This window comes from Oenanthe melanoleuca, chromosome 4 (assembly GCF_029582105.1).
Source record: "Oenanthe melanoleuca isolate GR-GAL-2019-014 chromosome 4, OMel1.0, whole genome shotgun sequence".
NCBI classification, from domain to species: Eukaryota; Metazoa; Chordata; class Aves; order Passeriformes; family Muscicapidae; genus Oenanthe; species Oenanthe melanoleuca.
The window spans coordinates 20,974,883-20,990,180 of record NC_079337.1 but is presented as its reverse complement, the minus strand read 5'-3'; the positions used below and the strand labels follow the sequence as shown (position 1 = coordinate 20,990,180).

At 46.7% G+C, this 15,298-nt stretch overlaps 1 protein-coding gene across 1 annotated transcript; it reads left to right on the top strand.

The window, feature by feature from the left end:
* Window positions 1–12,451: 12,451 nt before the first annotated feature.
* On the top strand, window positions 12,452–14,856 carry LOC130252762 (histone H2A.Z). The gene is made up of 5 exons (XM_056490667.1): window positions 12,452–12,847; window positions 13,175–13,252; window positions 13,609–13,722; window positions 14,162–14,291; window positions 14,444–14,856. Exons 1-5 carry the CDS (start codon window positions 12,467–12,469, stop codon window positions 14,503–14,505), a joined length of 765 nt encoding a protein of 254 aa, XP_056346642.1. The 5' UTR covers window positions 12,452–12,466; the 3' UTR covers window positions 14,506–14,856.
* The last annotated feature ends 442 nt before the right edge of the window (window positions 14,857–15,298 follow it).

Genomic DNA, 15,298 nt, shown 5'->3' with positions numbered 1-15,298 from the left:
ATCTCCTTCTGTCACAGTTCTTTCAGCCCTGAAAGTCCTGCAGCTTTGCTGTTCTATGCCTTGATCAGGTAGAGATACCATCCAGCATGCCTGCTCCTCTCCCTTTGCTTTTTGGGTAGCACAGTAAATTTCTCTGTCCTTAGTCTTTCCCATTTCTCACCAAGAACGGAAGGATTTCAGGGGATGCAGCCCAGGCTCCCACCACAGGTGTCACTCCCATGGGTATCACAACAGATGCCCACACAGGCATGGCTGTGTTGCTCATGGTGCAGAAGTCTCTTAGGAGGGTGTGCTGAGAGCAGGAAACTAATACACTGCTGTAACTCGATTTCCCATTGCCTCAGCAACTCCTAGCTCACTCCCCTCCTGTGCATTCTTCCTGCTGCCCACTTGCAGCTCAAACCTCCCCAAAAAGTCATACAACAGCACCAGCATCCCTCTGCACTCTCACTGTCAAATACTTCCTTTATTCCCACTGACTAAAAAAATAGCAATAGCAGGTGAGGAAATTGGAACAAAGCATAATGCAACCCACAATGATAAGTCAGGAGCTCCCACTGTCCCTGCTGCCACCTGTGAATGTCCTTCCCACCAGCACAGGACAGCACAGGACAGCTCAGGACAGATTTCCCCACAAAGCAGTGCCAGCTTTTTCCTCCCCCCATGCCACATGTAGCCTTTCCCCAGAAGAAGCCAATTTCCCATGGCAGGAATTGCTTGGGGGATTTTTGTTTCTCACCTGAACCAGTGCATAGCCATGTCCTCATTTTTTTCCACTCCAGCTCCTAGGTGTCAGACAAGGTAGCAAAGTCACAGACAGGTTAGTGTCCAAACTTTAGCAGTGTGTTGGTACCACAAAGCCACATTTGTGGTTCTGGTTTATAAGCATTTACACTCTGGCAGCAAGTTAGTCACAGATTGGAGAAACATTACCTTGCAAATACCTCTGTCCCAGGATGTGCTGGGCATTGGGGTACCCCAGGCGAGCATACACATGAGCCACATGGAAATGGAAATCCTCATAGCACAGTGGGATGTAGAGCAGGAGGAGGCCAGCAGTGATTACAGCTGCCAGCTGTAAAAGAGAGGAACAGTCATGGTGCAAAGAAGAAAATAAGCTGGGGGCTAGCTACAGCAAATATTTCATCTGAACTCTGAAGCCTCTCAAAGCCATTCCCCATAGAGAAATGGGAGGAAAGGCCCACACAACTGCAGAAAATCAAAGTCACCTTTGATAGAGAGTCAGTTCCAGAACTTCTACTGAAGCTGGCAGAAAAGGCCCTGCTGAATTCAGTGAGCAGTGTATGAGCTCCCGAGTTAATTTCCCCTTTAAGCTCTGCTACAGCAAAGGAAACTACAATCTACAATTTCTAGTGGTCCTCTTGAAGAAAAGAGGAAAAAAAAAGAAACCCTGAGGTGCCATCAAGCTTTTAGAAACAATTCATCAAAGACACTTTCCAGAAGGAGCCTCATTCTCCAGGCACCCAGGGCCCTGTGGCTCACCACTGCCCAGTAATTGTCATACAGATGTGAACACTCACATGATCACAAAATGGGTCAGGCTGGAAGGGACCACAGGGGCTCATCTGGTCCAACCTCCCTGCTCAAGCAGGGTCATCCTAGAGCACATTGCACAGAATTGCATCCAGACAGTCCTTGGATATTTCCAGGGAAGAAGACCCCACAGCCTTTCTGGGCAATCTGTTCCAGTGCTCAGTAAGCTGCACATTAAAGTTCTTCCTCATGTTCAGCTGGAACTTCTTGTGCATCAGTTTCTGCCCATTGCTTGTCCTTCTGTCCTATTGCTTGGCACCAGTGAGAAGTGCCTGGCTCCATCCTCTTGACATCCTTCAGATACTTATAAATGACAATGAGTTCCCCTCTCAGTTGTCTCTTCTTGAGGCTGAACAGGCCCAGCTCCCTCAGCCTGTTGTCATCCCTTAATCATCTTCATTGCCTTGCACTGGACCTGCTCCAGGAGCTCCATGTCTCTCTTCTTTTGAACATCCACAGCTCATAAACCCTTTCATTCTGTGTTACAGCAAGGACATGCCTACACCTGACAGGAGAATAACCTTGAGTCAGAAACCCTTCTTGCATCCAAGGTATAAATCAGTGAAAAGTCTGCTGAACTGCACCAGCAGGGAAAAAATATGAGAGACCAGAATAATACTGTTTGCTTTTTTTGGTGCCAAATTGGATTTTCTTTGTTCAGTGAGCTAGCTATTAGCTTCCAGTGAGAGGAGCTGGCAACTTATGCATCCACATCTTGGCAGAGTCAGATGTTCCTGGCTGGGGAAGAAGAACATACTTAGGAAAAGGCTGTAGGAGGCCCATGTGGTGCCTGCAAGGTTACCAGGTTACTTTGCCTCCCCGGAGGGGAATGCAGCATATCTTGCTGGTGGTGCCAGCCCTGCAGAAGGTAAAACCCTTCCCTACTACAGGAGAAGATGGAGCAGGTACAGCCCTGAGTGGAAGACACAGCTTTTTGAAAACATCAAGGAGGTGAGTGCTGATCGGTCTCTCTGTGCCACTGTGTGCTGAAAGAAACCATGTCGATGGTGTGGGATCTGCAGGAGACCACTAATGTCACATCCTTCAGCTCTGTAGCTCTGGTGAAATGATGATGAAATCTCAGAGCTGATGTCCATGGGGATGTACCAAAGTGCCTGCAGGTGCCCTGTATGCCACTGTCCCTCCCTTGTGCATGCAGAAGCAGAGCAGATACAAGTGACCCTTTTTAACAGCCAAGTCAGAAGCAAGCCCCAAGGTCTGTCCAGTTGACCACAGCTATTGTAGAACAAGCTCACTTTTTCATCTGGGCATAATTTCTATGGATGGTTTGATGCAACTGATATAGACAGCTGCAAAAACCAACTCTCCTTCACTTTTTTGGGGGGCAGGGTGAGAGGGTGTAGTGCTCAAGATACATGCAGACCACTGCAAAGCAAATGATGCATTTAGATCCTGATCTGCTGCCCACTTGTCTTTAGAGCTTGAGCACAGATGTGATGTGGGTCTGCAATTCCTTGCTGTTTCATGTGGGCTCTTGTACTCCCACACATCACGATCAGCTGCAGAGATTGCTGGAGGCAGCAGGTTGCCAAGATTGTTATCTCCTAATTGGGACCCAGGTCCCGGTTTAGGCTCATCTCTAAGTGCATGCTGAGGATTAAATGAGCCTAGTTAGCTAAATATGCTAAATAGATAAAACAGGTGAGCAATAATGACATGCAAATGCCCCAAGATTTGATTTTCTGACTGATAGGTTTAGGGATGTAGGAAACTTGGACACACACACACATTCCCCCATTCAGCCTGTGTTGTGCTGTTCTGAAAGTGCTGATGAGTATGTAAATCCCTGTAAGCCAATGGCCAGGTCCAAGAGGAAATGCAAGCCACAGATCAAACTGGTTATTGCTGAATGCTTTTGATTTTTATTTAAGAGGAGGAAATGGTACTCCTGGTAAGAAGTGCCTCTTGCTGGAGATGTGGCTGATGTTAGAGGTCCAGCTCAGGCAAAGCTGAGTACAGATCCATGGTGAAGGGTAGGAAGTGAAGCAGTGCAAGAGCTCCTTTGTGCTCCATGATAGGTTGCCTGAAGCCTCAGGAAAGGAGTAGGAAATGTACTGTTTTGGAGGAGCTGTTTCTATTGCGAGTCTGGTGCATCCAATACATGCAACAGCAAACAAATGACCAGTAAGTGAAAGGGGAAAGGATATGGTCAGAAGCAAGGTCGCAGGGAAAACCTCTGTGACCATGCACCAGTGCTGTGGGGTACACCCTGGCACCTATGCTCTCTGTGGGACACCACCTTTCCACAACAGTGTCCATAATGATCAGCCACGCCCTGTTGGCAGCCTCCACCTTCACTACTGCAGAGATGCTGTGCCTGGCTCCTCTGAGGCAGGTGGCACAGGAACCTCTGGATGTTTGCTTTTTGTCCCAAGCTGTTTCTTAAGGAGAGTTTTTGCAGTTGTTTAGGCACAGACTTGTATGGCAAGTTTACATTTCACAAGGAGTTCCTTTAGAAATCAATCACTGAGCACCCCTAATCTGAACCAGAAGATGGTACCACCAACAGCTGTTACTTGACTGCCCACCAACATCTGAAAAGGCATCTACAAGCATGCACTTATTCCTACAAGCACAGACATTAGCAAAAATATCCTTTGTCCTCCACTGTGTCCATCTACATCTGAGTTCAGGTAAATATTGTGCTATTTTAAGTGTCTCCAGGACCAAGAGAGGAGGGAAATGTAGCTGCTGGTGGACAGGGGTTCTCTTTGAAGTAAGGTCTGCCTGGAGAAGGGATGAAGGAAGGCAGTGTGATTCCCCTGGGCTGCTTTTTGCAGCCCCTTGTGCTCACAGCCGGCACCAGGGACTGAAGGCACCAACAGTCCCTGAGACCAAGGGCTCCTCAGGGAACCCAGCTGGGCAACAAGTGCTAGTTACCTCAAATGCAGGAAGGAACATGGGGAGCATGTTGCATTACCCTATGCAGAGATGTGAAGCAGATCACTGCCCTGAAACAACCTTTGTAGTCTTGTGTGGCTCAATTTCTCATAACACTCTTTTCTGTGGTGACTCATCAGAAACTACTTTGCATGTTTTGAACCCTGCATCCTTGGGGCTGCTCTAAAGCATGGGGAAGCCCAGTGCTGTTGTTGGGGCTCTGCTGGGGAACCAGGCAGTGAGGGAAACAAACCAGGCTGTGCATATGTGTTTATGCAACCTGGTTCCTATACAGCAGCTTCAGCATCTTGATTGCACCATCACCCATGTGCCAAAGCCAGGTGAATAGGATCAAAACGATGACCAAGAGGAATGCCTAAAAATCCCACCCATAATCTCTGCATTTGAAGATGCAGTATTACTGTGTGCTACTCTGCTCCCCAAACTGAGAAAGGCATTGCAAGTTGGAGAGGCTGTTTTGTGCAAGCAGCTCCTGTGCTTTCACCCACTCTGGCCCCAGTGGCTTTCAGAGGCGGAGTGTGACACAACACCCGCTGCCAGCACTCCCACCCTGAGCCCATCCCCACACTCACCTCCCAGCTGCTCCATGCCAAGCTCGGGGGGCGGGGGTTCCCACCCTCCAGAGGAGGATCTGCCCCACGGGTACCAGCTCTGCTCCTTCCCTGCTGTCGCCACCGCGCTGCAGGCGTCGTGTCCCCCATCGCTCCCTCCTGCAGGAAGTCTGAGCACCTCGTTTTAAGCTGCTCTCTCCTCTCACCAGGCACCACCAGGGCCCTGCCATAATTCTTACCCATCACCATCCCTTCGTTTTGCTCCTGATTTACGGCAGCAGGAGCCCAGCTGCTTCACTAAGATAAGAGGGATGGATGCACGTCCCCTTGAAGAGTCACAGAAAAGATGGTCCTGACAAAAGCCTTTCATGCCACCTATGTTTAACTCTCCCTTGTTCTGAATATTTCTCTTCTTTCAGACTGATCCCAGGTGTTGCAAGGCCTCACCACTAAATCATTGTATTTGACAAACTTGTTCATGTTTTTTCTGCTTTTTACACGGATGGATTTGTAACACAAATGCAAGACTCTGCAGACCCAGGCCCAGGTGAGAAAATTAGAAAAGATGCAATGATGTATAATTGAAAGCTATCAGGACATACACCCCCTCCCCCCCCCCCCAAAATTTGACAGGATGGGAGGTGTTTTTTAAGCTAGAAAAGAGCTCACTTGTTAAAGTCAGTCATTTTATAGTTGCATAATTATGCCTCTATTCATCTGCAGTAACTTCATCTAGTGAATTTCATATGTTAAATTTTTTTTTGCTTTCACATCTAAGAAAAAAATTCCCTTTTTAACACAAGATCCCTAATGCATGTTGTCTTTCCTGCTCTGAAGTCCTAGCAGAGAACCTTAACCAGATGGCAGCCAGGCAAGGTCCATCTCATGTGAAATGCTGACTTTGCCTGGTCTCCTGACTGCAAAAAATAAAATGTTTTTCTTTCCAATTTTACAGCAAGATTAGTGCTGTGCTTTGATTTTAACAGCAACCCCACCCCCAGAGAACAAGGATACGTCTTTGGTGACGATGACTCAGCCTAAAAAGCCTTACTGAAGAGGAAATCCTTCATATTTTTGTATTTTATTTCTTATGTTATGCTGCCACCATTGGGACAATTTCATTTGGTCAGTCACAGCCCCTTTACAGTTGAAGAAAGTCATCTTTATAGCCCTGGTCAAAGTGTGACTCATTTTCACAGTATATCAAATTTAATTGGGCAGTAATAGTCATACTGCAAGATCAAATGCTTCCAAGTGCAAACCTCTGCATTAAGGAGACTTGGAAATTTCCAAAACAAGTCCAGCACAAAAGGCCCTTCACTGCAGCAAACAGTAAAGAAGAGATGAAAGAAGGTCCTCACCTTCTTACTTACTTAAGAGTCTATTTACCTACTTGCCTTTTTTTTATTACTTTCTTCTTCTTTCTTACTAAAATTTAAAGAAAAATGAAAAAAAAAGACAAAACCTACCTCTCTGGGAGTCACTGTTCTTGGGAATGAGATGCCTTTAGCTATAATCCCGAGTTTTGGCAGAAGTGAATTCCTGAGTTAACCTTACTGTTGTTGTAAAGGTATGATGGTAACAATTACCCCCTTGACCTTTGGCCTATGACCCCTCACCTTTGATCCTTGACCCTTACCTTGATGTCTGGCTTTTGACCCTGGACCTAATCTGGTCCCCAGCTACTCTGCGCTGTCTGTGCCCAGACCTACTGCTGTGTCCTGTAACCCCAAACTCCTGGTGCGTAACCCTGAGCCCCCAACCCCTGCCTGTCATTGCAGCCTGAACATGTCATCCCCACCTTTTTGGTGTGGTCTGGTCCTCCTGGGAGGGTTCTGGTGTTGTCCTGGTGTTAGGATTGCTGCTGCTGCCATGAGGGCTGAAATGGCATCCTTAGGGGCAGTGTGACTTTCTACTGCTGTTTTTTTAATTTTAAAGTACAGAGAAAAATTACAATCCGGTTTAAACACAGAAGAGCAGAGGAAACTAAGTCTCTGTGAATAAAGTGGGTTAGACCCAGAAAGGTTTGAAATATACCCAAAATATGTGATTAAAACCAAATAAGGTTAGATGTTGGTGCTAAAAAATTCATGTTTTATTTAATAGTAAAAGAGGCAAAGAGGAAGGACGGAAGGACAGGGAGAGAATGACAAGGGTTAGGTAAAAACATATCACCCTTCCAGGGGTCCTTACAAATTCTTGTTTCTCCCCTCCATCTGGTCTCTTTGGTGAAGTATAGAATCCAGTGGGATTTGTGCTGACACCTCGACTCACTCTGTGAAACTGGTAATTTCTCAGTATAAAACAGGCCCTGGAGTTTGCAGTTCTTTGTTGCAGATGACTAAAAATAAGAACATGTTATTATTAATTATGTACTCTTCAGTGAGGGCTAGGCTGTATTTGTCACATGCCAGGTATGGTACAAAACCTTCTCTATAAAATCCAATTTACACCATGAGGAAGAAATGACAGCTTTAGTAGCTGCCTTCTACCACCTAAGAAGAGTTGGATCATTTCTACTTTCAATGACTTTGTCAAGGAAAGGGCAAGCCCCCCAAAAATTTTCTCTCCAGACTTCCAAAGGCAGGTGGTATTACTTTTTTCCTTTCATTTTCACACTAAAAAGTTGTGTAGAATCATTTTCAGCTCCTGCAAGGGAGCATTTTGTTTGAAAACCTGAAAAAAGCCACCTTCATGAAAATTTCCTTCCCATTTCTTTTTCATGTTTTTCAGGTTGCCTTCTTACGCCAAGAAACTGGTATAACAAATTTTCTATAGGTGGTAAAAGCCTATTTGATTACAATGTCCTCAGGACATAGGTGTCACAAGGCAAATTAGATTCACCCAAGACTCACCAATCTGAACATAATTGGAGTAGATGCTTGGAAATCACTTTGTTAACCAACACAAAATATCTTGTGAATGTAGCTTCAATTACTATACTGAACAGAGCTCAGATATGAGGAAGGGGGAGGACCAAAGCAAACAGCAAAAATAGAGTGTCAAGGGATAAGTTTCTGTGTAAGACAATGGGAAGGATGAGGTTAAGGAATTCTGGCTGTCACTGTCTCAGAGAGAATCTCATTTCACCTTGCCTACCTAGCTGTAGTTTCCTTTCAGAGTTGGCTAAACAACAAGATAAAAATCTATCCAGGCTAGTCATTATGACACTATTAATAGAAGGGTGCGCCATGAACAACAATGTAGATGCAGGGGTAGTTCAAGTCTTTCTGAAATAAGTGTTATCTGCAGAACTATTACAGAGACTTGTATTTTTGTTATGAGCATAGAAATTTATCAGAAAATAAACCCTCGTGGTTTCCAGCTGGTCCTCAGAGGGGCTGAGTGTAGCTAGGTTTGGTTTTTTTATTATAACCAATTCAGGAAGTTCAGTTGCATTCAGTAAGATCTCAGAGGCACTAATACAGTGGGTCTCATTCAGAGATTCACAAATAGTGCAGCTTACCAATGAGACACTGTAACTCTGGTTGGGTTCAGAAGAACTTGCACGAACACAGGCTCACAAACAGTGCAGTTTATTGGAACAACAGATTGTAGATTCTTTGAGACTGGCAGCGATGGATCCACTAGATGAGCAAAATATAAATATACAGTACAACGTACAAGGGTTTCCAGGTATGTTCTAGAGGTGCAAATCTTACCAAAGAGGCATCCCAACTTTGGGCAACGAGAAAGGAGTAAGCCCTTTGACATGTCTTGCCTCTGCCAAATACCGAATCACATATCTTGGAGAAGTGGAGGTGAGAATGTAGTCAAATATTTTGTTAGCTGCTATCACAAAGGGGAGGGGCAGACACTTTATACTTAAATTTGGAATACTGAGAGTTACAAAAAGAGAGATTACAAAGGCTGTATGTCTTGGTCAAGGGCAAACAGGATAGTGACACCTGAGTGTTACTCCCTCTTCCAGCTGGATTGCAGCATAAGAATCACCTACAACCTACAGATAAAATAACCTATCACCCCATCGTCAGGCCATCATGCCCATGGTAATCCCTTCACTACATATCTCCCACCATATCTCATTCCTACAATGTGTGAAGCTGTTTAGAGATAACAGATTAATAGATGTATCTGTTAAACTGAACAATTGAACCCATTCATCACTACAAACAATACAACAGTGCAGCCAGAGAGAGTGGGATTTTCCTGAGCCCAACTACAGCAGCCAGCAGGGAGACCCAGCTGAGCAGAACCCTGTTATTTGATAGAGATCCTGGAAAAGGGCACAAGGGAAGCCCTCTGCAAGGGGAAAGAACCCTGGGGGCAAATACAAGTCATAATGGAATTCATCTCACTACAAAAACTAGAGCCTAAATAATTTAAGTGGTGTCTAAAAAACCCCCTAATGAACTGTATTACTCACCAAAGGGGAGTTAGTTCAAAGATTGGCATGCTAAAACCTCTGACTAAAAACTGGGTACTAAAAACTGAACTGCTTAGCTGTCACCTAAAAAATTAATTTCTCAAGTGCTTTCTGCTTCCTGGCTGTTGAAGTTGCACAGATATCCAGATGTGTATCCTGGGAATACCATGGCAGAGCTGAGTACCTCGACATATATCTCCCACTTAAACTTATGCAGGACCCAGAAACTGTAAAGTCCTGAAGGCTGTGGTACAAAGAGCTTTTTGGGAATGCTTCATCAGTCTAATAAAGAATGATCTCCACCACTTCTGCAGAATCTAGGATCCTGCAAAAAATGAATTCAGGAAAGTCCCAATAATATGTTCATAGCCGAGTACTTACAGAGGGGTGAGAAATCATACCTGCTTTAGAGAATCTGTTTATATTTTTGAGGCAATTGGAAATAAGTGCTTTTTTCTAAGGAAATAATACCAAGTAGTAGGCAGAGTAGAAAAGAAAGCAACACTACACCTCAGTTCTCCTAAAGCTCTGCGAATATAGCCGGGTGGTTGAAGGTCATTCAGGTACAACTCTGTCTCCAAGGCAGAGGTAACCTTTACCCAGCAGCTCACACCGAAAAGGCTGATGGCATCTCAGCAAGGACCTGGCCCAAGCTGGCTCAGGCAGGACACCAGCGAAGCCATACAGCTTCCCAGGGCAGGTGGAAGTAGCGTGGTCCAGGACAAGGCAGCAGTGGCCTCAGTGCTGGGCCCGTGCAATGGAGAGCAGCAAAAGCAGCTCAGGCACAGCCTACCCAGCACAGACAACATCTCTAATGAGAAGCACCAGAAAAACTTCACAGTAAAAAAGCAGGGGCACAAGGGCTGGGTAAATGATGCAAAGCCCTTCACCACTGTGGCCTTCAAAGGAAAGACACTTGGGCAAAGGCTTTCCATACAAATATCATTAGGAAGATGGAGCTAGTAAGTGCTCCTTTGGCTCCTTTTGTGCATGTGGGATTGAGGTTATTTGTGCTCACAAGTGGCCCTGCAGTTGCTTTGGGATTGTTCCTGTGCACCTAAGTTTGTTTCAATTTATCTCTTTAAATAGTAGAGAGGGGAGTCCAGGTTGTGCTTGTGGGAGAGTCTTGTTAGCTGGCATAAAGCGATCTAAGGCAGGTTTCATGTACTCTCTCTGACACGTCCCTAACTTGATCTGGATGGCAAATATACATCTTTGCTTTAGCTTAGCTTTTGCTGTTAGGCTGCCTTGCCTGGTAATCCTAGCTGTAGGGAGCTAAAAGCGTGCAGCCAAAGTGAGCTGTGTGAAAAGTTCACTTGTGAACCAGGGGGATTGTCTCCATCTGATAGGAGGCCTTCTCCCTCCTCTTCCTAGCACTTCTATGGACAGAAACCAAACAGAAAAAGATTATTTTTTTTCCTTACTACCTCTTGAATGGTGTTTCACAGGGGTATTATGGCCTACAATTTGATTCTCTTTTCCTGCAAAATAAAGGGCACATGGATCCTTGATTTTAAACAGAAATAGTTTTTAAACAGCATGTTGAATGAAATCTTAAGTTCTGCATGCTTTTGTAAAATCTTGAGGTTTAAAAACTTTAAAAAACCAACAAAATCCTTCAAACCCTCTTATCTTTCTTCCTGCTGAAGGAGAGTATAAACAGCTGATGCTTCAAATAGACAGCAGCACCAGACAGTTACATAAAAACAAACTGCCAGATCCCTGCATGTAGGAGTGTCTGCTCTCGATTCAGTCCTGCCTCTCTGAGAATGTGCCTGCAGAAGGACTCCTCACCCGGAGGCGATAGCAGCTGGGACTAGATGCCCGAAGTGAAGCAGGGCGTGGAAGGCATTGACGATGTGGCCTTAGGCACTGCAGAGATTGAAGCAAAGGGTCCTTTGTAGCCAGGGGACCAAGTATTTGCAGTCATACATTGGAGAAGAAGAGCCACAAAGTTTAAAATCTTTACTACTTGTGTGAACAGCTCGAAAGACCCTTAAGTGAAGCTCTAGGCATCAGGATACACCCTCCTGTCTTGGAACTCTGAGTACTTTGATTGTTGTAGACCTGAATAAAGGGGAAATGTTATGGAGAGTCCTCATGAGAACTTCATGCCCTCAGCTCTGCCTCTCATCAGATGTCTAGCTGTAAGAGTATTCATTGTGCTCAGGACCCTTCAATACCGAGGTAAACACAGGCTGCACCCACCTAAGCGGTGGGTTTGTGATCACATTGGTGAAGTGCATGACACAGCCATCTCTAGAGGTGTTCCCTCTAAAGAGCTATTCAGCCATCTAAGGGCCAGGGTTTCTCACTGAGCTCATTGCATGCTCTCAGATGAACAGCAAATCTCTCAGATAATACAGATTTACAGTGTTCTGGAAGAGCGCGGTGAATTGTTACTTTTTTGAAGCTGAAAGAATTGGATTAACCAAGAATACCCTCAGCTGAGCTCTGAGGTTAAATGGTAATTTACTGAAAACGGCACCCCAAAAAAACAAGAGGGTAAAGGCTTCATTTTAGGGAAACACAGGCAAGGATTTGAAGTGCCCAAGGCGAGGAAATTTGCACTGCACTAATTGTTACACTTGGAGCAGAATTAATAATAAACTGCTTTTAACTGTAGTTTGTGACACAGACAAAAAGAAATATTCAGTGACACAAACGGGTCTGAGGCTGGGTGGCCCGAGGTATCGGTACATCCCCTGCTCATGACAGAGGTAAAAATAAAAGTCAGTGCACGTGTGCAGTTGTTGGCACTCCCCCACCCCCGGAATACTGAGGACTTGATGCGAGCTTTATTCGACGCCCCTGAGCAGCCTCGTGTCCTCGCCGACGCAGTGCAAAAGCTCCTCATCCCAAACGCGGGACATAATCTCCTTCAGGATGCTCCTGAGGCGCTCTGCACACAAAGCCAATTAACTGCATTGTGGAGCGATCTGAGTAGGCAGGCGAGGCTCGATGCTGGAGCGGGACCTGGCGATACAGATCCCGGGAAGAGAGTGGAGTGACTCCAGGCAGGGCCTCTCCCGCCAGTGACCCCACGGACCCCATGGCCAGCACAGGCCGCCTTGGCCTGGGGGCGATTGAAGCCCCCGAACCGCGGGCGACATGCCCGACACCACCCCCACCTTTACCCACCTGTCTCTTTAACGGGGGGCGGGGCCTCGCCCGCTGCCCGCGTCGCGCGGCCGGCCCCGCCCCGCCCCGCCATTGGTTGTCGCTGGGGCAGAGCGGCCGCCCCGCCCGCGGCCATTGGCTGGCGGCGAGGCCGGGGTTCCCGGATGCGGCCGCGCGGTGCGGATATAAAGGGCCGGGGGAAGGCGGGAGTGGGCGCAGTTTGAATCGCGGCGGGTCGAGGTACGTCGGTGCTGTTGCTCGGGCTCTCTGCTTCAGCCTTCCCCTCAGCGACACTGCGTTCCGGCTCGCTATGGTGAGGAACCGCGGGGGCCGTTCGGGGGGCGGGCGGCGGTGGCAGGGGCGGTTCCGTGCTGCTGCTGCTGCTGGTGGGGGGGGAACGCGCGCCGCCTTAGTGGGGGGAGGGCGGAGGCGATGGGGGCTGGGGGAGGCTGGTCGCACGCGCAGTGGCGCTCCGGGGACGGGGAGCGCCGGCCGCGCATGCGCGTGGGGAGCGGCCTGGCCGCGCGGTGCGGCGGGCGGCGCGCATGCGCGTGCCGCTCTGCGCGGGTTGGGGGGGGGAGGCGGGCGGCGCATGCGTGTAGGGAGACGTCAGCTCCTGATCTTCTTTTGGCATTGCCAGGCTGGTGGGAAAGCTGGGAAGGACTCCGGGAAGACCAAGACCAAAGCCGTGTCCCGTTCCCAACGGGCTGGATTGCAGGTGAGCAGGGGCTGAGGCATGAACGTGAAAGTCAGGCTGATATTCCAGCTGATTGTATGGTGTGAAGCCTTCATATGCTGTTGTCTGCACTGACGTAAGGATCGTAAGCCAGACATTGCCACCCCCGACTGGTTTTGGGCCCTTACGCATCTGTGCAGGGAAGAAAGTAGTTCCCTTCGTGGCCATTGCTACTGCTTGTGTTGAGAATTGTGAAAGTTGCTGTTGTGAGTTTGGTATGCGGTGTCTTTCGATATGCGGCCTTTGCTTCTGCCACTGGCTCTCTGCTGCCTAGGATCCAGTGTTGTGCAGAGGCTTTCTGTCATCACAGCCTGTTCATACTTTTTGTTATTTTCCAGTTCCCTGTTGGTCGCATCCATAGGCACCTGAAGTCTAGGACAACCAGCCATGGGCGTGTAGGAGCCACAGCTGCTGTATATAGTGCTGCAATCCTGGAGTACCTGACAGCTGAGGTAAAATGCCTGCAAGCATTTTGCAAGCAAGTTGGTCAACCCTGAGAAGGCATAATGGCCAGCACCTACTGTATTTGACAGTTAGAAGTGGGTTTTAAACTCTGTGTGCATTGAGATATTTAAGTGCTTGCATTAGCAAAATACCGTGAAATATAATTCCACTGGATTTCATGCAGTGTGACTTGTAGGAAAAATGCAGTGTGTGAAATAACTGTTAATGGACCATTACAGCCTCTTGAATCTCCTGTAGAGTACTTACTCTGTCATTGGGAAAACTAAATGCAGAGCTCCAAGAGAGGAAGTCCTTCAAAAGAGACATTGTTTGCTGTCTTGGCATCATTAACAGTGACAATGTTTCTCGAATTGACAATCAAATAGCTAAGACTGTGCTGTTGGTCTCACTTGATAGTGTAACTGTTGAAAAATGGTCTTGTCTCAGGTCCTTGAGCTGGCGGGAAATGCATCGAAAGACTTGAAGGTGAAACGTATCACTCCCCGCCACCTGCAGCTTGCCATCAGAGGAGATGAAGAGCTGGATTCTCTGATCAAGGCAACAATTGCTGGTGGTGGTATGTCAATTGCTTCCTGTTTATGGGCACTTGGGTGGAATGAATTTGTCACAGACTTGAAGTTCTTTATTGTTATTTTATTTGAACTATGAAGTTTAGTAGTAAAATCGTTGAACAGGAGTAGCATGTTCTTAAGTGTTGTTCTTTCTTAGGTGTAATACCACATATCCACAAGTCCCTCATTGGCAAGAAAGGACAACAGAAGACTGTCTAAAGGATACCAGGATTCCGTGTTATCTCAGGACTCGAAGTACTTAATTTGTCCAGTGTTGGTGATCCAGTGGACTGTATCTGTGAAACACAATTTTGCCTTTTTTTTTCTTTTTTTTTTTAAAACTTTGAGAAGCTAAAGCTCCCTTGAGCTTTTTAACAAACCAAATTTCTGCATTGAAGTCTTAACCATATTTAAGTGTTACCATGGCTTCAAAGAAGCTATTGTGTTTGTAGTGGGTTGTAATTCAGCTGACTGTTTCTAGATTGGTTTAAGTAAAGGAAATGTTTGGTTTTGTACAGACTTTTCATCTACTAGAGTGGAAATATTCAATAAATGTTATGTCAAGACTGATTTTTCTCTTTTCCTTCAACGGGACTCAGCATCAGACTTCATAGAGGGAGAAGGTCTGTCAGGGAGGAGGGTAAGATAAGCTGAAAGGATGTTGAAGTTCCATGCTTTGTATAATTTATTGTTAGGGCCTGGCCCCTCTTACTGATCTAGCTTGCAAGAGCTTTGGACAGACATCCATGGAAGCAGAGACTGTACTGCAGCAGCCTTTAAATTGTGCCATGCGCTAGAATCTTCAGCAGTGGATTACAGGGAGGTCTGGGCACACCTTCAGCTGTCTTCCACTCTGCCAGTTCATTTCGTACAGCAAGGCCCTGCCTGTTGTGTTAAGGTGGAAGGGAATGGTTTCTGCGGGTGGCAGGGGGCAGCAAGCTCCCTGCCTTCCAGAACTGCAGCAGTGACATACTGCAAACAGAAATGCTTCTGCCGAGAGCAGTCTGTTGTG

Coding starts and splice junctions, on each gene's coding strand:
- LOC130252762 (XM_056490667.1), top strand. CDS start 12,467: ATGGCCAGCACAGGCCGCCTTGGCCTGGGGGCGATTGAAGCCCCCGAA. Junction 13,253..13,608: donor CCCAACGGGCTGGATTGCAG/GTGAGCAGGGGC, acceptor GTTATTTTCCAG/TTCCCTGTTGGTCGCATCCA. Junction 13,723..14,161: donor TGGAGTACCTGACAGCTGAG/GTAAAATGCCTG, acceptor GTCTTGTCTCAG/GTCCTTGAGCTGGCGGGAAA.